The sequence below is a fragment of the Periplaneta americana genome, chromosome 3 (assembly GCF_040183065.1).
Source record: "Periplaneta americana isolate PAMFEO1 chromosome 3, P.americana_PAMFEO1_priV1, whole genome shotgun sequence".
NCBI classification, from domain to species: domain Eukaryota; kingdom Metazoa; phylum Arthropoda; class Insecta; order Blattodea; family Blattidae; genus Periplaneta; species Periplaneta americana.
This window is the reverse complement of record NC_091119.1, coordinates 142,784,370-142,809,434: the sequence shown is the minus strand read 5'-3', so window position 1 is coordinate 142,809,434 and position 25,065 is coordinate 142,784,370. Positions and strand designations below refer to the sequence as shown.

At 36.6% G+C, this 25,065-nt stretch overlaps 1 protein-coding gene across 3 annotated transcripts in view; it reads right to left on the bottom strand.

Moving 5' to 3' along the window:
• Window positions 1–25,065, bottom strand: part of LOC138697152 (cilia- and flagella-associated protein 99-like) — a 52,194-nt gene that overhangs the window by 5,935 nt on the left and 21,194 nt on the right. For 2 of the 3 annotated variants that reach the window (XM_069822728.1, XM_069822726.1), the window contains exons 5-9: window positions 17,853–17,975; window positions 15,674–15,820; window positions 12,359–12,447; window positions 9,554–9,758; window positions 449–590 (exon numbers count right to left, since the gene is read on the bottom strand). In XM_069822728.1, the coding sequence (XP_069678829.1) occupies window positions 449–590; window positions 9,554–9,758; window positions 12,359–12,447; window positions 15,674–15,820; window positions 17,853–17,975 (706 nt within the window). The remainder of the gene's footprint in view (window positions 1–448; window positions 591–9,553; window positions 9,759–12,358; window positions 12,448–15,673; window positions 15,821–17,852; window positions 17,976–25,065) is intronic. The other variant, XM_069822729.1, reaches the window with a different exon arrangement.

The window sequence follows — 25,065 nt, the reverse complement described above, 5'->3', positions numbered from 1 at the left end:
ACATTATTCCTTCTAAAGTTTGTGTAAAATATGAACATTTCGACGAAACTTTGTGAGATTTAATTAATTAGCTACAGACTGTTTAACGTAAATTTAGTTGTTATTTCTTTAGAAAGACACTCTTTCAGCTTTCCCAATAACAGGACTGCCTCATTGAACAAAGCATAACAAACACAGAGGGTGAAAACAAAATTGAAATTAGGCAGGAAAGATCATACAAGAGAAAAACATTATTTAAATAAAGATTTTTTTTAATTCGTAAATACTTTCATATAGAAGTTGTAATATTGTTTGTTAAATATACACACAGCTAATGGTTTAATGTACCGTATTCTTGTCAATGATAATGATGAAATCTGTACAGTGTATAAGCTTAATGTAACACTTCAAATTTATGAAATTTATTATTTATAATGATTTGGGAAATTGTTTTACTCTTTTCGGTTACCTATTTTCTGTTTTTGTGATTGTAACTCTTTTCGGGCATCTCTGGCACCACTTCTGATGTTCTGGCACTTCTCTGCTAATTCTTTAATTTTCTGTTCTTCCTGGGCTCGCAATCGTTCCAACTTCTGGTTCCATTCTTCTTTCTGTCCAAACAAAATATTTATAATAAAAACACGATATTTTAGGAATTAAAAACAAAATTTCACTACACATCATGTTTAGTAGACCGAGATGTACAGTCTGCATAATTTTGGCAGTTTATATGATTTTACACCTTGTATGTTTACGTAATGGGTCATAAAGTAAGTTTATTTCACAATTTTATTGGCTTCAAAGAATCACTTAAGTGTATACAGCATACTTGTCACAGATATTAATACCGTTCTTCCATACTTAGGCTACTTACAAATGGCTTTTAGAGAACCCGGAGGTTCATTGCCACCCTCACATAAGCCCGCCATCGGTCCCTATCCTGAGCAAGATTAATCCAGTTCCTAGCATCATATCCCACCTCCCTCAAATCCATTTTAATATTGTCCTCCCATCTACGTCTCGGCCTCCCCAATGATCTTTTTCCCTCTGCCCTCCAAATTAACACACTATATGCATTTTTGGACTCGCCCATATGTGCTACATACCCTGTCCATCTCAAACATCTGGATTTAATGTCCCTATGTTAGGTGAAGAATATAATGCATGTAATTCTGCGTTGTGCAACTTTCTCCATTCTCCTGTAACTTTATCCCTCTTAGCCCCAAATATTTTCCTAAGAACCTTATTCTCGAAGACCCTTAACCTCTGTTCTTCCCTCAAAGCGAGAGTCCAAGTTTCACAACCTTACAGAACAAGTGATAATATAACTGTTTTTTGGTAACAAAAGTTACAGAAAAAATTTTATTAGACTTTTCTGTTCAGTAGTTTATGCTCTATCACCAGCATTTTTTCTGGTAGTTTATATTGTTTACACTCTGTAAAATTAAAGTGCTTATACCTACCACTGCACCAAAATGAAACTGGTAATAGATCATGAGGAGAGGTTTGAAAAATCTAAATGTTTTTCTAACATTTACCGCTTTAAAGGAAATCGGTATGTTTCTATGAAACATTTGGCAACATCACAGCTACTGCAATAGCTCTAGCAAGCTCGGCCACCCATTCCTTAACTTCCTCCCCCCCCTCCCTCTGCTGTACTCAGTCACACTCACTCGACATTGCGCTATGTCCTTTATTTAGTTTAACGATTTTCGCAATTATTCAATTTAAACTTCTGGCTAAACGGTTCAATTTGCAAAAAAAGATTTCCACGTGAAAGCTGCATGGTCGGTGAATTCCCCGAAATTAGCTGTGTTAGTTTGTAATCTGTTTGAAAGCGACAATAAACGCACGCAGTGACGCGTTTTTTGCAATGGTTACGAATTCAGTGCGTGAACGTGTAGGCCTACACATTTTTAAAACGTACATACGGAAAAAGAAATCGTGTGGCAATACAAGGTAAATTTCCTGACAGTTCAGTTCCGTGTAGAAAAACAATACTAAATTTAGTGAACAGGTTTAGTGAAACATATTCTGTGAATTATATGAATTAAGTATATCACACAAGATGGGAGGGCAACACTTCCAGCAGCTACTGTAATGAGGGCGAGTACCGAATATTTATAACTAGAACGTAAATTTTAACCCGGCGAAGCGACGTGAGTTCGCGGATGCAAGTAGTGGGGGCGAGTGGCCTGTCTGCTCGTAAAAACACCAGGAACGTTTCCTGGGACTCACTTTATATTAAATAACTGAGAAGAATGAGCTTACTTATTCTTAAAATTCTCACAAATTACTAGCAATGCGTTACTGCAGGTGGTCCTGGGATTTATCAGCCTCTGGTAGAAATGAGTACCAGGAATATTTCTTTGGGGTAAAGCCGGCAGTCGCGTAGGACTGACATTCCTGCTGCCATTAATGTCTGTTGTCTGTACAAGTGAGAGTCTAACCTCCCCCCACTCTCCGGTTCTCCATGACTTGTAATGGGGATTGAGCCCACACCTGTGGAGTAACGGTTAGCGCGTCTGGCCGCGAAACCAGATGGCCCGGGTTCGATTCCCGGTTGGGACAAGTTACCTGGTTGAGGTTTTTTCCGGGGTTTTCTCTCAACCCAATATGAGCAAATGCTGGCTAACTATCGGTGTTGGACCCCGGACTCATTTCACCGGCATTATCACCTTCATCACATTCAATAACCTTAGATGTTGATTAAGCGTCGTAAAATAACCTACTAAAATAATGGGGATTGCTTTACCTATAAGTTACTGGAGTAATTTCATGTGTAAATATTAGAATAAATCCCATAATGCCGTAGAAAGACGACGGAATTGGAAAAAGGGAATGTAATGGTCACAACTGTGCATCGGATGTCAAAGAGACATTTTTCAAAGAACGATATCCCCTGACATCCGAGAGTGACTTGCGGCGGTAGGGTTCGCCTAATTCTAAATGAAGTCCCGAGGATTTAGAGGAATGTCCTATGATATCTGGCATAGGTGAGAACCTCTTAAATCATCTCTGTTGTACCTATGTCTGAAAGTGAGCTGAAATATAACCCGTAAAGTTTCCCACTCATCTCAACTCTGCCTCCTTGGGATTATAGGCTATACATAAAAAAGCCATCTACTTGATTAAGTGCAGAATAATAATTTTCATTCTCTCTTTCCTCCCCTCCACACGCACACACGCACGCATGCACACACACACTCTTTATCTCCAAATATGTAAACACTCGAAACAAGAAGTTGTTTTGAAACCATCGTCACATAGTTCTCCAAAACCTCTAAATCAGGACACTCGATGTCGGAGGAATGAAATACAAGGAAATGTTACGAACTAATTCAAGTCACGAGACGAATTTATTTTTCCCTTGCCGCTGATTGTGGATCAATGTGCACAGACAGATAGACAGACAGACAGATGTTTGGATTCCCCTTTCGTGAGAATTGGCATTCGTCTGCAAAGTCACAAACACTTGTTGAACTCTCGCTCTTATTGTAATGCATAGCTCGCAGAACGGCTTCAATTGCAACCCATCACGAGATAAGATATATGATACGCCAGCAGAGGATATACTAGAAATTACCCAGAATTAATAGCTTCCTTCCTCCAGCTCTCGTCTGTGGGCCTAATCAAGGCATTTAGTTTTCGCGTGGGTTTCGTAGACTCTGCCTATTCCTCGCTCGCGCGCGCGGGTGTCTTCTCTGTGTAAAACGCGGTCAGAATATTTATTACGACGCACGTCGGTGTTGTTTTTGTTTATAACAGGCACGTTCGTACGTAAGACAAAAACATATCCGCCGCTGAATGCTTAACAGGACGAATTTTTAAGACGAAGAAGCCTTGAACAGGACGTCAGTTATCTGTGAATATTACCAAGTAGAGAAACTGTGCCAAATACTGTACCCTTAAGAAAAATAAAATAAAACTTGCAACAATAATTATTGAAATTATAGGTCAACACCAGGCATGTAATATCTTCAGAAAGGCGCCCTGAAGTGTCCAGGTTGAACTCAGAAATATTTTCTGTTTTATCTTTATGGTGTAAAAATTTTCAAATGAAGGAAATGTGACATTGTTTTCTGTAAAGTGTGTTCTTAATCTATCTGATCAAAGAGAAGATTAATAATTGCACCTCTGTTATAATAGTAGAAATACCGGGTGTTTCAAAATGAATATCGGGGTTTTAAGGCTTTGTAGTATTTATAACATTTAACGTACAATTATAAATAATACACCAAATAAAAGACCGACACAAAAAGTTTTGCTACAAGTGCTCATCAATGTGAGCACCATTCACCACACGGCACACATCAAGTCGATAAGCGAGTTCATCCCTAACCTTGATCAGTGTGTCTGGAGTAATTGTTGCAACAACTGCTTCAATCCTCTGTCTTAAGTCTGGTAGGTCAGCTGGTAGCGGAGGTACATACACACGATCCTTTATGAATCCCCAAAGGTAAAAATCGCATGGCATAAGATCTGGTGAACGTGGAGGCCATGCGAAACAAGCTCTGTCATTCGGCCTCTTTCGGCCAATCCAGCGGTCGGGTACAACGTCGTTTAACCAATCGCGTATTTCAATATGCGTCTCCTTAAAACTCTCCACACAGACGTCGCTGGAATTGCTAATTCACGACTAGCCTTCCGAACAGATTTCTTGGGGCTAATCGTGAAAGACTCTCTCACTCGTTCAACGCACTTTCTAACGGCAGACAGAGGAAACAGTGCATACGCGTACAAAACTGTTTCAATTGCTCTTTCATTTCATGTATTATTTGTAATTGTACGTTAAATGTAATAAATACTACAAAGCCTTAAAACCCCGATATTCATTTTGAAACACGGTGTAGTATATTGACAAACACGATGCTCAAGAAGGCTTTCTCAGTAATTAAATCTCAATCAAAAATGAAATTATAGTGAAAATGAGGTTGTATATTTTAAACAAAATAAATCTGTCGCATGACAGCCCATGGAAAATCAAACTCGACCAGCCGACTGCTGACCTCATGTCCACCTGCCTTATAATAGGTGAATGATCATCAAACCAGTAAAGGGGTTACTTGTGGTCAGCGATGATCCCTCCAGCCGTTGACTTACGAAACTGGATTTCGCTACTGACATGTGAGTGTAGCTCCCCACTTTTATCACGATGCTGGGTTGACACCGGTCTCGTACACTAACCGACAATTTAATGTGACCAGAATTTCTGAAGCTCGAAACGGAACCATTACTAGTCTATACGACATTCAGTACCGGAAATAGAAATTTATCCTTCTTATTTTATTTTAAAATAATGTAAACATAATGTAGACATTAAGTTTTAAGATTTATGTATAACAATTAAAAAAAAAACTACATTAACAGTACTTGTAATAGAAAACAAAATTACAGCCTGATCATAATATTACTATTGGACATATTTTTCTGGTGAACGAATTCCCATAAGAGGTTTCATTTTCTCTTTCAAGAAATTGAAGAAACTAATGAAACTGTATTTGAATTTAAATTTGATAATTAACAGTGCCTTTAATGTGTCAACCTTCAATTGCGTTTTCTCAGATGTTCGTATTTTGTTCATTCCGGCAAAAACTCTTTCTATAGGGACATTGGTTCTAGGCAGGGATAAGCCAAATTCTACAATTTTAGCAATGTTTCTGATTGACAATAATTGAAGACCTCCCCGGAATAAGGACGTTACATCAAATTAATGAAATATGTGATTTAGGTAGAAAAAGTAATTTTGAAGCATTTATTTATAACAATAAATGCTTGCACCCAATAGCTGAATAAACTTGTATCCTTGATTAGTCAAATCGTTCTGCTGTTAAATGTAGGCCTAACGAAATTGTTCCTGAAATTAAGTTCCTTTCTCCTGGAAGGTGTATTATACAGGTTTGTTGGATACACATTATTCCAGGAAGGCCTTCAATTGTTGAAAGGATAAATGCTGGAACATTTCAACCGATCCCATATGGATTATCTCCTCTCTATTCCATTGAGTAACTTTGCATTCACTAGCAAATTACTTTACAAAAGCAAATTCACTGAGCATGGCTTTGCCATCAATACTGAAATCACCAACAACGTTTGTAATTATATCTACACACATTTCAGCATCATTTCATTTTGAGGAAGGTTCATTTTTCCAATTTCCAACAAAACGAGACTGATAGGCGTCCCAACAGAACTGTCGGGACATCGGCTGGTCTGCTTCTACACCAATCATAATATTATGGCGAATTTGTTAAACTTCAGTCGGAGATAGTGATTGTTCTGATTAGTGTCGTGCAATGTTGGAACATGAGAAGAGATATCAAGATAGGCCTATTACAAACTTCGTTCTACTCCATAGGCATCCTAGCAGTACGTGGAATTGAAGCATGTAAACTAAATAACCGAGTCCGTTGAAAACCTGTAACTTTATTGAGTCTTAAAACATTCCCCATATATTTAGGCACGTTTTGGAGCAAGACAATTAGCATACAATAATCTAATAAAAATCCTCTGATTGAGGTTCTGGCTGATATGCACATCTGCAGTATTATCAGGCAATAGGTCTCACTTGACGATATGAGTCACAAAGAACAATTTTGTTTGAATGCATCTGAAGTCTGGTTAGTGTAATATGTAGCTAGTCAGCAATGTATGCAATGGAAGGGGAAAGAAACTGGCCACCCTACCCCATCATCTCCTTGCCCAGTTGCCTCATAAGTGGTGGTTTCTTGGTATCACTTGTGAGGTTCAGACCTGTTTTCGGACAGTTGACTAAACAACAAACAATCTAACAAAAGCTAACTAGATATCCCTGGAATTTCTCTTGGTGATTTCTCCACTCAGTCCTCTAATTTTATCTTGCTTGTTTTACAGATAGTGTTATTTAATCTTTTCTAAGTTGGTTTAATTAAGTTATTCATTTGTCCTTGATATGAAAATCTACAATTATTAACATTTAAGTGGACAAACAGGAAGAGTACTATGGAAAATTTTGAAACAACCCAGCAATATAAAAAAAGTGATATTTCCAGACAGATACTTTTGCTGCACTGGCTAGAATTGGATATCTTGTTACGGAAGCTTATCTGCACCGCTTTAAATTATGTCACCACTATATAAAAAATGTTTAACAAAATAAGAAACAATAGAACACACAGACCACCTCTGTGGTGTAGGGGTCAGCATGCTGGTCTCCTACGCAGAGGACCCGGGTTCGATTCCCGGTCGGGTTGAATTTCCTGGTTGAGGTTTTTCAGGGGTTTTCCTCAACCGTAAGGCAAATGCCAGGAAATTCGGGCCACAACATCCCTGAAAATCACCGGCCTCATTCATCACCGAAATCATATTCATAACAAATCAGTCATACATATACAGTCGCCATCTAGTTCACAACAATAGAACTAGTCTCAACAATAGTACACAGGCCTTCGGATTTCAACCAAAGATTAACTCGCGACATGACCAAAGATGTTAAAGCGAGTATAAATAACAGCGAAAAAAAAAATAGAACACAACACCAAACATAAACTGCAGGAAAGAATGAAAACCCACTCTTCACATGAAATTCTCACCACTCCACAGCACTGGAAAATTGGATGTTTGATTTACAATGGACATCGTGTGATCAGCTTATAACGTATTAAGAAGTAAGAAATAAGTAACATTTTCTGAGCTATCTGCGTTAATAACTATTAATCTGTGAAAAACGAATCAACGTAATTGACAGAGCCAAAAAATAAAATTAATAATAATAATAATAATAATAATAATAATAATAATAATAATAATAATAATAATAATTGTTATAAATAAACTAAGCTGCGGCTCACAAAGTCAACATTTTTTAGTTCCCCTATAGAATCCCATTAAGGGTATAGTGTCATAATCACCACTGCTATCTCGACACCACTAGTCTTGATGCTGCAATACTTGAAGAGGTTAAGAGAATGAGTCCATAATCTGAAGATCTTTTAGGACTAAACCCCGAGACGGGCACACGTTTTACTTACTTTACTTCTTTGGGGTTAGCAATATATCGGGATTTTATTTAAGGGGTTAGGTACAGCTTACAGCAGTAAAATTTTGGAAACATTCAAAATTTTTTTCCTCCATTACTGTATTTTGCACAATAATGAAAATTATGAAAATTAGTATGTGTAAAACACTGTCCTTCTGCTAGATGGAAAAAAAAAAATATATTTTTTTCGATTTAAAAAAAATTATTTACAATATTTTTTTCAAAATTCAGTTCACTGTGCAGTGATGAAGCGTTTCACACATGACTAAAAAACTATCTAACATTCTGTGATTAAATTTTTTTGTGTGTATTTATGCATGTCATATCTACAATATGATGCAAGATCACTTCTATACCTTTGATAGATTGTCTGATAAAAAATAAATTCATTTAAAAGTGGTCAAATATCAGTATTTTCTTCTAACACAAAATAAAAAAAATATTATTTATCAAGGAATGTAGTTGAAAGAGCATAATATTGTAAACATGAGTTTCAGCAATAAAATAAAAGAGAGAGAACATGAAAAAGTTAACAAGTTTATGAGTTATGAGGGAAACACTTCATCACTGCACAGTGAACTACCACCATTATGAATTAAAAAAAATAAATATTTTTTTTAAATCTTAAAAATATTGTTTCATATAGCAGAAGGACAGTGTTTTACACATACCAATTTTCATTACTGTTGTTGTTGTTGTTGTCTAGTGCCTTGCATCTGGCAATGAAGCCATTAGCAGTCGTGCTTTCCAATACTTTTGAACTGTAGTTTCTTCTGATCTTAATGCTTCACAGGTCTTCAAGTGATCTTCATTCATTTCTGCTGGATCGTTACACAGGACACATATTTGTGGCTTTCATGTAACTGTTTTCTTAACGGGCACCAGTTTTTACAATGTGGCAGTTACATCACCCGACTTAATCCCCCATTATGCAAGGGGGATGTAACTGTCGTTGGTCAACGGGTCCTTCGGACCTAGCCGGGAGGACTAAATAGATGTTATTTAGATCCACCGACCTTTCCCTCATGTGCCGCTGACGCTGTTGTGCTGTGATAGGCCAGCACATATTTTCATTACTGTACAAGATACAGTAATGGAGGAAAAAATGTTGAATATTTCCAAAACTTTTACTGCTGTAAACTGTACCTAACCCTCAAGACAATGAGAGACATCATATTGACAATGGACAAAGATCCATGCTTAGGAGGTATTCAAACACAAGATCATGCTTTAATCATTGCATACACGACCACAGAATTAGTCAATACTGTAGAAAGTATGCGTTTACAATTTGTGTAATCCACAAATAAATACTAACTTATAGACAGAGTTCTTGAAAAAACAATTAAAGATTGTATGTCATCGTTCTAATTGTTCCACAACCAATGATACTTTCCGAAGAGCTAAGTACAATTCCTGATATGAATCGTACGTATCTTCCGTAAGCTTATCCTTATATAGATAGTATAATATATATTTATGAATTGATCATACTACTTTGAAGCTGCACTACTTGTATTTACACGAAGAAACTAGATGTTATGAAGATACACCCACCTCGCGTTTGAATCTCTCTCTCCTTTCCTTGTTCGCTTGTTGTAGATGCTGACGTGATAGCAGAGCCTCTTCGTGAGAAATCAGTCCCTTGAGGTGTTTTTTCTCAATAGCTGCTAGATTTTCCCTCTCTCTTTCTTGTTGCAGTTCTGCTAAGAGATTGTCGTACATTTCCAGGTTGCATGTTCCACTCGACATTGCTTCCAGTCTTATACAACAGAGAATTGAAGTACAGAAAATAATTCTGGTTCAAGAAAAGTTTATATACTTTCTTTTATAGCTTTCAAGAAACAGGGTTAGATAATTTTATTTCCAAAAATGTTTTGAGCTTTTTTTTTTTTTTTCGCTTCGTCAATGAACAGTGTTATAGGTATACAGAGTGTTAAAAAAGTATCCAATATTTTAGGAGGTGCTAGTATGTATCACAACAAGAAAATAATGTCTAATAAACATGGGTCCTACAATACATACTTTCTGAGATCTGAACACTTATTCATAGGAGGTGCTCAATGTGATGTCCTTTCATGGCAATGCATTCCTCTGCCTTTCGGCGTAAGGAATCACGCACTCTTTGAAATTTGTTTTAATACGTTAATAAGAAAGTCCTGATAACGATCTCCAGTTAATCTCTGTGGTATCACGTATGCCCTATTAATCTATCACCAAGAACGTCTGCCCATAAGTTGATTAAGAATCGGTGCTGATGCCTGTTTCTTCAACTGCATGGGGATTTTCATCAGTCCACACATGATGATTACGAAAATTCACAACACCATCTCTGCTGAATTCCGCTCATATTCGCAACCAGACTTTTGTTTTCAGTATTCCTTGCGACGTATCATTATTCCATGCCAGGGTTGTCAACTACGGTATGATTATCTGGTAGTCTGCTGCATTGCAGGACAGAGAAATGCATTGCATGACTGGACGTCACATTGAGCACCTCCTATGAACAAATGTTCAGATCTCAGAAAGTATGTGTTGTAGGACTCATGTTTATTCTACACTTTTTTCTTGTTTTGATGCATACTACCATCTCCTAAAATATTGGATACTTTTTTAACACCCTATAGAGTAGTATACAGTGTGTGCATACATTTATATAGAGTGAACCGTAAGTAATGTCATTAATTTAAGGGGGTTATTCTTTGAGATATTTCAAACAAAAACTTTTAATTCAATTTTTCTCGTTTTTGATTCCTTTTCGAGAAAAAAAAATTATATGAAACATTTCATAGCATATTATGGGAAAGTTATTGAATTAATTTCGAATATGCTCTGTCAGTTTAAGATAATGATGTATTATGATAATAGATGATTGAAAGAATTTTAGTTTTGTCCATTAAATGTGCAGAAATTTGATCCGAACAGATGTAACTTTTCGTTCGGAAGAGGAATTAAAAAAATTCATCGCTAAGTAATGGACACCGGTAACAACAAAGGAAATAACCGTAATGCATAGATGAAATCTGGCATATAAACAAATACAAGAATAAAATAAATTACAATTACTTACAAAATAGAAGAGCAAATATGTACATACTTACTATTGTAACGTTCATACTTCAAACTCAAAATACCTCTGGCTACCTCTGAAAGAGTAGTTGTTAATATAACCTATCTGTTTTAATTATTCTAAGTGGATGTATTATTATTTCTCTAATAAATCGTTTTAGGAAGATAAAAAGTTATTAACATAAATAAAAACACTCTCAAATCTAATGATTGTAGTTTCATGATGCGTGCTTCAATCAGTGAAGAGAGAGGAGGAAATATCAATTGAAAGGTACACGATAATAATCGCATCTTCGCAACGATTCTTGGAACTCCTGGATGGCTCAATATTATCTGCCTTTCATGATCCAGAGCGTCCAACCGAATGAGACTCGGACATTCGTTAAACCGAACATTGGACCACTCCGCAAGACACAAGAGCTTCGCATACTGTCTATAGCGCCAGGCGTTCAGTAGTAATATATCTCTTCCTATCTTTCGTAACCGGTTATGCAGGATTCTATTTTGCAACTCTTCAATCACCTATGTACGGCGTGACGCCTGTATATATGGATTGTGTCGAACTTCCAACACTTGAATGCTTTGATGCCGTTGCAATTTGGTCAATCAATGCCTATTAAAGTATCAAAATATAAACTCTGTACGGTTTTGATCAGTGTTGTGGAAATCATTTTCTCTCCATAATATCCCACTAAATGTTTCTTTTAATTTTATTAAATGCTTTATGAAGGTATAGGAATATTTTTTTGGTTCGTTGCTAATGGCTGTGTTGGTTTGTTGGTTATTGGCTAAGATACTGATATTAATTATTTTCCCCCTAGCTACTGAATTATAATTCTTCTATCAAATCACCGTCAACTTGACGGCACTCCAATAGATGTTCTTTATTTAAAGTTTTATTTTTCCCTACAAAACGAGAAATAGTTGTCCATTATTTAATTCTGAATATATGTTCTGTAAGCTATAGTCATGTCCAATAATCGAAATTGAGTTACATCTATTTTTCTTGGTTTCGTCACATTATGTATGTGAACCTTTCAAATTAGTATTATCCCATCATTCGTATGGAGATACTTAGGAATTCACGAAAAATTCAAGTGAGTATAGACCGGCCCTAAGATAGGAACCCCGGATCTGCCAAATACAAGATGGGAATGATAACCATTACTGCACCTCGCTTTCCTTTTTATTAGAAAATACTTAATAAATAATATTATTTTGTTCAAGGAAAATAGTTAAAACGTCTTGCTACGTCATAAAAAAATCTCCAGTGTTGTTCTTTTACATCCTTACCTTTTAATTGCAATTTCTTCATCTCTGATAAATTTTGCAGCTTCCCTCAGAAGTGTTGCAGTATTCATTTTTACAGGCACGGGTTCTTTCTGGAACATGAATGTAATGGCAATCAATTTCTCCGCACATTGGAGTCAAATCGATTATGAAAATTAGAGAGATCAAAATATTTTTAAGTTCTTTCTTCAACGAAATATAACTCCGAATTCAAGGTTTCACTCACTTTGTTAGATGTTACGCAACTTTAATGCAACAAACTTTCAGAATACATACTGTACATCGAAACTGCCAACTGGCAAGCGAAAAAACAAGAAAAGCAATGGATGGAAATAAATAAAATTAGAGATGTAACAGAGTCATAAAAGTTTGCTAAGACATCCAGAAGAAAATTAAGAAAAAACCTCTCTCTTTCAGAAATATTGTAGGTCTATTTGCATTTCATCGACTGTGAAAAAAGTTTAACATTTTCGTATTAAATTTTGGGACTTTAAATGTAAATAATAGAAATTTAGGAACTACTAAATAATTGTTGTTCAATGATGAATTATATGACTATTGACTTGATATTGTTGCTTGGGAACTTATAAACAATTTGAACAATGAAGCAAATAGATACTGCCGTAATCTACTCACTTAAACATTGTATTCCATAATATGTTACATAAATTAAATTAATCATATATATATATATTTTTTTTTATTCATAGTTTATAGATGATTGAGAGCTTATTTGTTGCACACGATATTTTCGTGGTATTTACAAAAGGAATGTCCATCCCCTTGGTTGAGATTAGTTGTTTGACATATTGTGGCCGAGCCAGCCTACAGTAATCCCTCGCATCAGCGGGGGATTCGTTTCGAAACTTACCGCGGATAGTAGCAAACCCTATAAAATTTATATTCTGTTGGTAGGTTGCTACTGCAGGACGTGTCAAGACAGTAAAAAGTAAATAGTGTGGGTAATGCCACTAAGGACAGTGTTGGTGATCGATATTACCATAGAGTGCTACTGAATTCTAAATTTTCTATAAAACTCTTCAGATTAAGACGTTAGGAGCTAAAATAGGTAGATAGAAAAAAAAATGTCGCTAAGGTTAACTGCAGATAACCGAAACTGCGGATGCAGATTCCACGGACAAGGGGTGATTACTGCGTGTGAAGATGTATCTCCATACATGACATGATTACAACCCATAATTCCACCACTGTTGGTGCAAGAATGGATATTAAATTACCATACTTGGGTGGAATTTAGTTCAGAGTCCGGATTTATATGAAATGTGCATTTCATATACCGGTACCGGAATATTTGCAAAAGTAACTTCTTTTGAAAATTATGCATTCGTTGACGATTTTATATGTATAGGAAATATAAAGTAATATATACATAGCGATCTGTCAAATGGCAAGTCTTTCACTGCAAACCCAACTTTCTCCAATCTTCCCTATTTTTTGTCTTCCTCTTAGTCACCTCATATGATCCATATATCTCAATGTCATCTGTCATTTGATATCCTCTTCTGCCCCCAACTCCTCTCCCGTTTACCATTCCTTCCAGTGCATCATTTAGCAGGCAGTTTCCTCTCAGCCAGTGACCCAGCCAATTCCTTTTTCTTTTCCTGATCAGTTTCAGCATCATTCTTTCTTCACCCACTCATTTCAACACAGCTTCATTTCTTATTCTGTCTCTCTATTTCACACATCCACATTTCAAATTTTTCTAGTCATTTCTCTTCACTTCGTCATAATGTCCATGTTTCTGCTTCATATAATGCCACACTCCACACAAAGTACTTCACTAGTCTCTTCCGTAATTCCTTTTCAACAGGTCCGCAGAAGATGCTCCTTTTTATATCAAAAGCTTCTTTTGCCACTGCTATCCTCCTTTTGCCTTCCTGGCTGCAGCTCATGTTACTGCTTTTAATAGGCTACACCCTAAGTATTTGAAGCTGTGAACTTTGTCTACTGCCTCATTTAGTATTCGCAAGTTTACCTTCTTTATTTTTCTTCAGACAACCATGGTCTTCGTCTTGTTTGCATTTATTTTCATCCCATACTGCTCAGCTGTCATTTAGCTCCACTAGCATATCCCTTAGTATCGTCTCCTCTTCTGCTAACAACACCATATCATCAGCAGTCTCATACACTTTATTCCTCTTCCTCCTACTATCACCCCTGCGATATTCTGGAAACTGTTCTTCACTAAATCCTTCAAGTAGATGTCGAACAAGATAGGTGATAAAGGGCATCCTTGTACTCCTCTCCCTATTTCACGTCCTTCACACATTTCTTCTCCTTATAAAGTAATAGGGTTGCCAGTCCACCGCTGTGGAGTAACGGTTAGCACGTCCGCGGACGGGTTCAAATCCTGGTTGGAACAAGTTATCTAGTTGGTTTTTTTCCGGGGTTTTCCTTCAACCGATTGAAGCAGAATTGCTGGGTAACTTTCTGCGTTGGATCTCGGACTCATATCTACATCATTCATTCACATATCATCATCCATACCATAGCTAGGGATAAATTTACGATGCGGCGCGGCGTGCTGTACGTCTTGTACAAGAGCGTGGCCATTCGGCTATCCCATAGCTGTCCAAACGCCTATAGAACCAGGAGATATTGCACGTTAAGCATTCTCTGCTAAGGTCAATAACTTTCCATATAAAATAGGAAAACCGTTGGAAAAGCGACCTTAAAGAATATGCGCTGCGGGTTGCTTACGTCAGGGGTTAGCTTGTATGAGTTACAATTGGAAATCTGTGGGCTATCCAGTCATTCACAGAAAAGAGTGGTAGGCACAATAAGTCTCATGCTGCAGAGTAAGCCTCGAGTCCTTCCTTCGTAGAAGGCAAAGAAAAAAACAGGGTTGTCAAATTTATGTATGAATGAAGTATTAAATGATTATATTTTTATTTTCTGATGACCAATATCGTAAAGCAAAATGCTAAATTCTTAATAAATAAGGTCTGTGACTTTAAAAATGGTAAATATAAATAAAAGTACAAATATTTTTATGGATCTAAAATAGTGCCAACAGAATGCTCTCAAGATTGGTTTCGACCTGACGATTTTGGAAGGTTCTTTTTTCAGCATAAATTCATTACACACTGCAACAGTAGACCTTAAGATAAACTCATTCACATGCTGTTACTCTTACATAATTTTATTGATTGTAATTGCATATAGACGAAGTACAGTTAAATAAATTTTGATTTTTTTATATGCGTTTTCCAGTACTTCCTTTTTCATCTACGTCCGGGTTCCACACATTACTGAGAATTTGCTTGAATTTTAATTATATTTTGAAATATGTCTCACCTTGATAGTAGGACGCTTGTACATTGTTCTAAGCATAGAAGGTGCATCTCCTTTTTCTATTGTAGGTAGGCCTCCTGGTGTGGTTTGGAAAGTTTTCGTCTTGTCGGAGGGTGAAGCTGCGCAGTTGAACGCTCGTTCTTGCGCCCACTGAAAGAGAGGGGAATGGCAATAATAGTTACATCGATTTGCCTAATTACGTGGGAGTGAGAACGAGGCTGAATCAGTGGAATAAAACTTCTGTTCCAAACATTGGACTAACGAAGTTAAGTAGATTGTTGAGATCTTAACTGAAGAAGAATGGAAATTTCAAATCTGAAAGTTGGTCTATAAAATACTCATGCTCTGTTTGATCCTAGACCGTTTTAATATTCTGATCCCTACGGAATGTGTCTAAAATATAAATGTAGCGTAATACGTAATATTATTTCATTTTACTTGTCTATTATAGTGTTTTTTCATCATTAGCACATCCTGAAATTTATCGAATATATATACAAGGTGTGAACGAAATAAACTGCCAAAAATACTGGTGGTAAAAATGAAATGTTGTTTTTCTGTAAGTCGTGGTTTTTCCAGAAAAAAAGATGTTTCGTGAGTCTAACTTTTTTAAAATAGAGAATAGACAATCATTATTTAAGCTTCTTTGCCCGGTATGTAGGCCTACGCTAACTTTTTTTTTGAAATAGAGAATAGACAATCATTACTTAGGCTACTTTGCCCGGTATGTACGCTGAAGTAGTCGTTTGCTACTCTGTTGTGTATTAATATGTGTTGGGTGCAAGGTCATAGGCAATAACATTTACTAATTTACAATTCATGTTGGAAAATGTTCAGCTAAGCCTCATATTAATAACATATATCAAAATATGATTAATTATTATTCAGTCAATATGGCTTAAGCATTGAATTACATATGAAAGAAAAACATATGAGAAAAAATATTGATGTGTTACATCCTATTTAATCTTGATACAAACGTTTTCGCCCCTAATGGGGCATCTTCAGGTACAAATATAAGTATCATCTAAAATCAATTACAATACAAGCTTTACTATGTCATATTTTATTCTAGTCAAGGCAGTTTCAAATGTAAAGCTTGTATTGTAATTGATTTTAGATTATACTTATATTTGTACCTGAAGATGCCCCATTAGGGGCGAAAACGTTTGTATTAAGATTAAATAGGATGTAACACATCAATATTTTTTCTCATATGTTTTTCTTTCATATGTAATTCAATGCTTAAGCCATATTGACTGAATAATAATTAATCTTATTTTGATATATGTTAATAACATTTACGTTCAGTCGAAATGTAACAAATAATGAAACTACTATCAATCCTAAAAACATGGTATTTTACAAATTAAAAATAAAATTATGAGATATAATTAAATTTCTCTAGATATTTTGTTCAGTAGACGAATATGTACTTCCTATGTAATTTTGGCAGTTTATATCGTTTACACTCTATAGTGGTTCACGGATTTGCTACTTGGTATGGTACAATTTCGAAAGCTGCAATTCTTTAAAGAAACGCTCTGAAAATCTCACGAAATGTTATAGGCTACCTAGAATTTAATCTTTATTCAGCTTAGAAATGAAGCCGGATTTGAACTAATAAATACACTTAGCATGAAGTTTCATGATTAGCTGTCAGCTTCAACACCGCCCTACTTTGAAACAATATACGTAGTATTAGCTCACAAAATCTCCAAATGGGCAAGGGCCTTTTGCTTAGGAAGGTGACTTCAAGAAAGCTCTATTCGGATAGCCATTCCGGTAAGATTCATGCACAATTTCAAAATGTATTCACTTTTTCGTTTTAGTCTTGATAATGTCCTTGTTTATCGAACATTTCCACAGCACTTCTTAACTACTAGCTGCCGAAGTTCCGTTTCAGTTCGTCAGCCCAACGCACTATTTATTTTCCCCACGTTTCTTCTGCCTACAGATTAACAGTGTTGGATCATCATCATCACCACCATATTTCAACTACTCAGACATAATGAACCGAACAGAGAAGGCTATTTTTCAGATCTTGGGTGTTATGGCCCTGATGATGAAACTTTAAACTGAGAGTAGTTCCGAAACATTGGAAATGTTAACTGTAAAAAATGTGACAGCATCGCATTACTTATATGGATGTTAGAAATATCTATAAATGGAACTTGCATACCTTGAATAGCCTCTGCGCTCTTTCTTTATTGGCCTCGTGGCATTTTTGCAGTTTCTCTCTGTCTCGAGGAGGTTCATATGTACTTCTGGGAAGCTCTGATGGCTTCAGTTTTATGTGGTCACCCTGCGTTATAAAATGAATAGTAGGTATATGATAAACATCAGTTTTAGTTCGATTTATGAACATATATTTACTGTACAACATAAAACATCTCATCTCATTATGGTGTACATGAAGACACAGATAAGAGCAGAGTTACCATAGATTCTATATCATAATTTACAACATAGGTATTTCATGGATTAGGTCTCTAAAAATATGAAATTATGCGGCAGTTTCTCCTTGCTTTTTAAACGGTTAATTCAGAAGAAAGTCGATCGAGACTTACTAGACTTACTGTGTACAACAGAAGAATCGGACGGAGATCACTTTAGGGATATTGGCAAAATTGGTTACAGGCTTTCTATTGGCATATGTGGTTTGTATACCTGTCATGATTGCTTCGAATAAATAAATAAATAATAAAAAAATTAATGGTGCAGGATGGAAGCGTCCAACAGTGAACAGTGTACTGTAATTCGTTTTCTGACTGAAGAGAGGCGTAAATCTTTTGAAATCTATCGCAGAATGGTTGTAATATACCGAGAGACATGCCTAGGGAAATGAGCTGTAAAGAATTGTTGCGTGCGGTTTTGTTCCGACCGAACAATCCATGACTACGGAAGCTATCACGCCAAATTCAATTCAACATGTTGATGTTCTTGTCTGAGAGAACAGGAGAAGAACAAGAAGCGAACTTAGTTTATTACTGAATATCAGCCGGGGGACTGTATATAAAATTCTCCACAAAAACCTGCAGTATCGCAAAGTTTATGTCACACTGTGTAACTATTGAGCAGAGAGCCTAATGTGTGAGAATCTGCCAGCAAAACCTCAGGTAGGTGATCAGTTCTTGCATCGCATTGTGACGAGTTCTGGTACTAAAATTTTGAGCCACACCCCCGTCGGTCTAGCATGGAACGGAAACACACAGGATCTCTTCGCCCTAAAAAAATCAAGTTGCAAGGAAATGCAAGAAAAATCATGTTATCGTTTTTTTTTTCGATTATCGAGATCTTTTGCTAGTGGAATTTCTGGAGCGCTATAAAGGCACGCTTGGATGTCTTAGACAAAACATCAGGAATAAACATTCAGGCCTCTCGACAAGAAGAGTGATTTTAATCTATGGCAATGCTCGAGTTCACACTGCCAGATCAACAAGGAGAGAGTTGCAAAGGTTTGGGAAACTCTACCACACTCCCCTTACAGCCCAGACTTATTCCCATGGGTTTTTCATATTCTTGGAGATTTGAAGAAAAGCCACATTTCCGTCGGACGAAGCGGTGCAAAATGTGTTAAACATCGGTTTGCCTCTAGGCCAAAAGGGTTCTATGAAACCGGTATCCCTCACTTGGTGTCACAGTGAGAGAAGTGTGTTAACCATAGCGAGTATTAAACAGTAAGTTTAATTTCTTTCTTTCTATTAGCGGTGGCCGGATTTCATTTGAACGAGCTAATGTAACGCCGATGATTATGAAAAGTGGAGAAGAGTTGACAATGGAAATAGGAGGATCGTCCCTTCTCGGGCTTGAATCCGCGAACCAGAATCCGGTGACTAGCATGGTAACCATTAGATCTCCGAGGATGACTCTTCGAGAAATCCGGCATGAGAGCCTATATTCTAGCTGTTCGGATGACGAAGCCTTTAATACAGTTCCAACTGCAGTTTACAGCAGAAAGCCGGAGAGAGCAGTCGCGTGTGCACAAATCGCTTACACAGTATAAAGGCTATTGGCCTGAGGAAGAAACGAAGATTACAGTAAGAGAAGATGGAACAGTGGTTACGGAAAGAGACATCAGGAAATGATAAAGTAAGTGAATTAAGTAGAGAGGAACGGAATAATAATGCAGGCTTGAATCAAGTAGAAGTAGATATGAAGAACCAGGCTTTAAGACTAAAAGTTGATAACATCTGTGAAAAGATAGAAGAGTTGATAGAAGAGAATAACAAATTAAAGAAGAAGATGAGTGAATAAGACCTCAAGTTGAGAAAAGATAACTTAATAATTTTCGGGGTTGAAGAAAGGGGCCGGGAAAAAGAGATGGATACCTTTAAGAAAGTGAGAGATTTATGTGAATTGATCTTTAATATAGAGTTGAGAGAAGAACATGTCGACCATACGTACAGATTAGGAAAAGGAAATAAAAGGCCTATCTTCTTGAGCCTCAAGAATACAAAAGTAAGGGAAGTTATTCTGAACAATCTAGGACGGCTCCGGGGTTCAGGAGTGAGGGTGGAAACAGATATGTCATTTGAAGTAAGAAATAGAAGAAAACGACTACTACCTTATATGAAAGCAGCGAGGGCGAAGGGTCACTTTGCTAAAATGTACGAAGATAAATTGAAAGTGAACGGAAAATGGTATGATCTGGAGTTCTGCCTGAGGAATGAAGATCATCCAGAATTTGGACTAACGAGAAGAACGAAAGAGGACAAAGTCGACGTTTGCTACATGAGCGAAGGGAAGGAGCAGAAGAAAATCATCCCAACTTCAAGGACGGAACAATTGTCGCAGATCACATGGTAACAGGAGCGAATAGTAGTGAGTTCAGAAACCCACATGCTGACGTACGAGGAAGTGTAGAGGTGATGACACATCGAGAAGATAAGTGTAACGTGATCAAGCAGCGTAAGCAGATTCCTAGTCTCCATACGATGGCAGTAAGGTTAGCGCACTCCAGAAGGATTGCTGACAATAACGGAACAAGAAGCACAGGTGTTAGAAAAAAGGCGAGTGGGGATAAAAAGAGAAACCAAGAGTCAGGAAGTGATAGGGAAGAAAGTAGTGAAAAGATTAAGGGTGCGAGTGTGAGTGGAAATCTAGGATGTGGAAGTGAAAGCGTGGGGGGGAATAAAAGAGGAATAGAAGAAGAAGAAGAAGAAGGAAATAGAAAGAAAGACAGAGATAGAAATAAAGCAGAGACAAGCAGTAAAGAAAGGTCAGAACCTGCGACAGCTGAGGATATAGCAATGTTATTAGATACGATTAAAAAATGTGGGGATATGATCAAAAAGTGCTAGTAAAGGGTAATTGTAATTGTAAATGATAGAGAAGTATAGGGGAGCGAGAAAGTGTATAAGCTGATGTGTAGAGAGAAATATAAGATTTATAGGAAGTGAGAGTATTGTGAAAGGTTTAGGTGTAAGTGGAATAGAGAGAAAGTTGAAAGTGAGCGCAAATATGAATGAGTGAAAAGTGAAAAAGGGTTAAAAGAAATGAACAAGTGACAGCATAAAATTAGTACTGACATTTGAACGTTGGAACAGTAAATGAATATAAGAGACAGATAGGAGAAAAGGTCAAAGAACAAGTAAGGCAAATAATTCAATATGATAATTTGTAGAGAATAAGTGAAATTGAAATCTTAGTGAATAGTAGTTAGAGGAAAAAGGGGGTTTGAAAGGCATATATAAATTTAGATATATTACGATTAATGATCAAATAGAGAATAGCAAACGAAATGTAAGAGAAATACTGAAAGGGAGATTGAACAAGTAATAATAAAAAAAGTACATAGTTTAATTGGTAGAAGTTGTGTAGACATGTACTGCAAATATGTGTTAATGTAAGTGTTAATGGTGGCACCGGATACAGAAATGTGAGGTACACCATTACATGTAAAGAAGTGCTGTGACCAAATATATCAAATATCAAATATATCAAATATCAAATATCAAGTTCCAACTGCAGAAATATGGCGACTTGTTGACCGTAGCCACACTCGGTACATTGTACTTTTAAACTAATTAATACGATTAATTTAGTGCAATTCTGTATCTTAATGAAATAAGAACTCATGATAGGTCGTTGCACTCGTTAACACTGTTCATGCCGGTACCTATTACGCACTCCATTTCGTCAATTGTTTCATTTATGGTGATATACAAGAAAGCCAACTGACTTCTCTTGCAGACACAAGTGCCATGTCGTAAGATACTCATGCAGTAATGCATTCAACATTATAATTACTCGTGCTGTTTAATTAACAATTTCAGCAATGAAGCAAATTGGATGCAAGGATGATGTGGGGAACGAGGAATGTACTGAACAGAAGAGGCGGAAGCATTGGAAATTGAGTGACGCAACGCAACGACTATAATCCGTTGAGACAATGCTCCAGTCTAGAGCAAACGAAATATTTTTTCATTCATACAATTTAAATTTCAAATCGTTTGTACTTGTACATTTTGCCGTAAAAGAGTTCCTATATAAATCCCACAAGGATAACTGCCCTTCAGTAAGTGTTGCCAAAAGACACAGCATACTAAACAAATAAAAATAAAAATAAACATTTGTGTTATGATTATTACTTTCAAATGGAAGCTGCCTTTGGGAAAGTACGTTTATTCAATAATTATTAGTAATCAGCAGACTTCGGTCCTGGGCACAGAAACGCATGAAGTTCAGAACGCACGGACGATAGTGTTCTGTTGGTCGAATGAAGTGGGAGATGAAGAGTGCCGTTACTTCGTGTCTCAACATGTAAACAGTCCGTCACAGTACGGCACAAAATATATTTCACCCTGTACAGATGCAGTATATACAGTTCATTCCTAGTATAGACAATAAATGTCCACCATTAAAGTATTAACGTGAGTTGTAACCTTCACTCAGGTATCCCTACGCCGAAGCCTGTTACACGTACCGCAGCCAAGCAGCAATAGGCCTACACACAACGGTAATGCACATTACGGACCCACCTGTGCTGTTGCAGTCGGGTGGCTACACACGGGTCATGACGTCATTTATACTCCGTGTACTCTAAACCTCATACTGGTTACTCTGTGTCCCTAGGCCGAAGCCTGGTAATCAGATAGAATATAAAGAAATTTAGGTGTATAGATAATTACGTAAAATCTGAACAGAATATTTCATTACGTCTCCAGCTTATCGGATAAGGTTCATTTATAATCAACTGAACTTCTGTCGCCAAATTTTTATTGGAAGTTTCTAATTAATGTATATAAAACATAAAGGAAGTTTATATTTGTTGTTTCTTAGTCTGCAATGATGCTGTATCAACTGCTAGATTATTCAGAGATGATGGAATTGGTGATAGCGATATGGTACTTAGCGAGATGAGACAGAATTTGCCATGTTATTACCTGACATTCGCCTTACAGTTTGGAGAATTCTCGGGAAAAAAATTCAAGCAGGAATCGAACTCACGCCCGAGCTCCGGATCAGTAGGCAAATGCGCCACTGCCTGACATAAGTAGATGATCTTATATTTGTTGGTTCGTAACTTGTTCTCTTTTACAGTTCAATATACAAAGTGTTGCGCAATTCGGACACAGGACTACATCTTGTGAATCCTGGGTGGAAATGGAGACGAAAATGTAATTGACAAAATTTCGTCCAAGAATTTTGGGACACCTTGCAGATTTCAGGAAGTCATCTTTAAACTTCAAAACGAGCAATAGATACGAAGAAAGCTAGTAGACTAAAGCAGGGTAGACAAATTCCGAGCGCCAGATTGCCATTGCGCCTAAAACTTTTATGTGGCGCTTGAATTTTTTTTTTTTTTTTTTTTTTTTTGAGTTATGAATTTTTAAGACTTCGATTTCTTTTATATCGCTATGACTAATATATAATGTTAAAAAAATGGTCGTAAGAGGTAGTTCGAGTGTATGAATATTCTGTCTTCTTTATCGTATTGGATTACGTTTGACAGGTAATGGGCTTAAAACATTTAGTCTATAGTAAAAATTGATCTGATTAGAATGTGACTAAGTTACAAATCTTCGTCTAATGTTGTAAAGTATCTGCATTCTGTTCGTAACGACAAATAAAATACTGCTCAAGTACGAGTATTAGCACAACGGAATATTTTACACTGTATTAAAAACTTATTTTTTTTGTATCTTATATTTCGTACTGATGTCTCCTATTTATAAATCATTTTTAAGACGAAAGCACAGAAGATGAATTGCAAATGGCCACATTCAAAATAAATAACATTGCAAAAATATGATATGCAAATCTCATTGTCAAAAACCAAATCCATGAAATTTTATGGAAAAATATGAGAGAAATGAAAATTGAAATTGAAAGATCCGTAATAGAACAAGTGTCTGAATTTAACTATCTTAGCTGTATAATATCTTAAACTATGAGGGACGTTGATAGAAAATAGCATAAATACAATCAGTTAAAAGGTCTTATTAAAATAAATGTTAGTAAACAAATATCAGTGACTGCAAAATTAAGATTGCATAATATAGTGAACTGAATTGTTGAAAGAGAGGAAAATGGGAAGAGAAACTTTAAAAAGTATGCGAAACGGGTCTGCAAGGATGTTCGGGGCTGAGAAAAACTAAATATGTGAGCTCCAAGCCTGTTGGCCACTTGTCTCACTTCGGATTTCGTTGCTCCACTGAAGAAGTTCTAGAAAATTTTGAAAGGGAAAAAGCCGAAAATGGACGTAACTTATTAGCTACCATATACGGGTTGGGAGGGAGGAGGCGCTAGAGGAGCTGACGAAGAAGAAACGCCGAAAGGTGTAAGTCTGACATTGAAAGGTAGTTTGTCCTTTCGCAGCGCGAGTAGAGTCGAGTAAACTCGCTCGTGTAACTGGATAATGTATGAAAGCTGAGCCAGGGCATCTGTGTCGAAAATTTAAATTAGGAAAAATAGTGGAATCTTTATGAGGAAGGGAATGCAGGTCCATGGCCCATTTATCAAAACCTGGTCTTTTATATGGCTATGAGAGTTGAGTCTTAAGTAAGAAAGATAAAAGTACATCAGAAGGTGCTCATGAGATTCTTGAGACCTTTATTGGGTTTAAAAAGAGTAGATAGATAAACATAACTCTTAGGGAGATATTATGTTTTAGTAACATTGTTGATGACATCTGCAATTATCAATTACATTGGAGAGAACATGTCAGTCGAACGGATCCAGATCACCTCTCCATCGTGGCTTTTCATTATCGGCCCAGAGGCAAGTGAGATTTTAGACCAAGAAGAAGATGACAAGACCAGGAACGTGTTTGTGATTTATAACAGAAAGAAGGTTCTATTAATCTGGTTCAATTAGATGATGATGTAATTTCAAAGAGGGTTTGGTTCTAATGCTATGAAGTTTTCCTTGCAATATGAAGAAATTCGTAT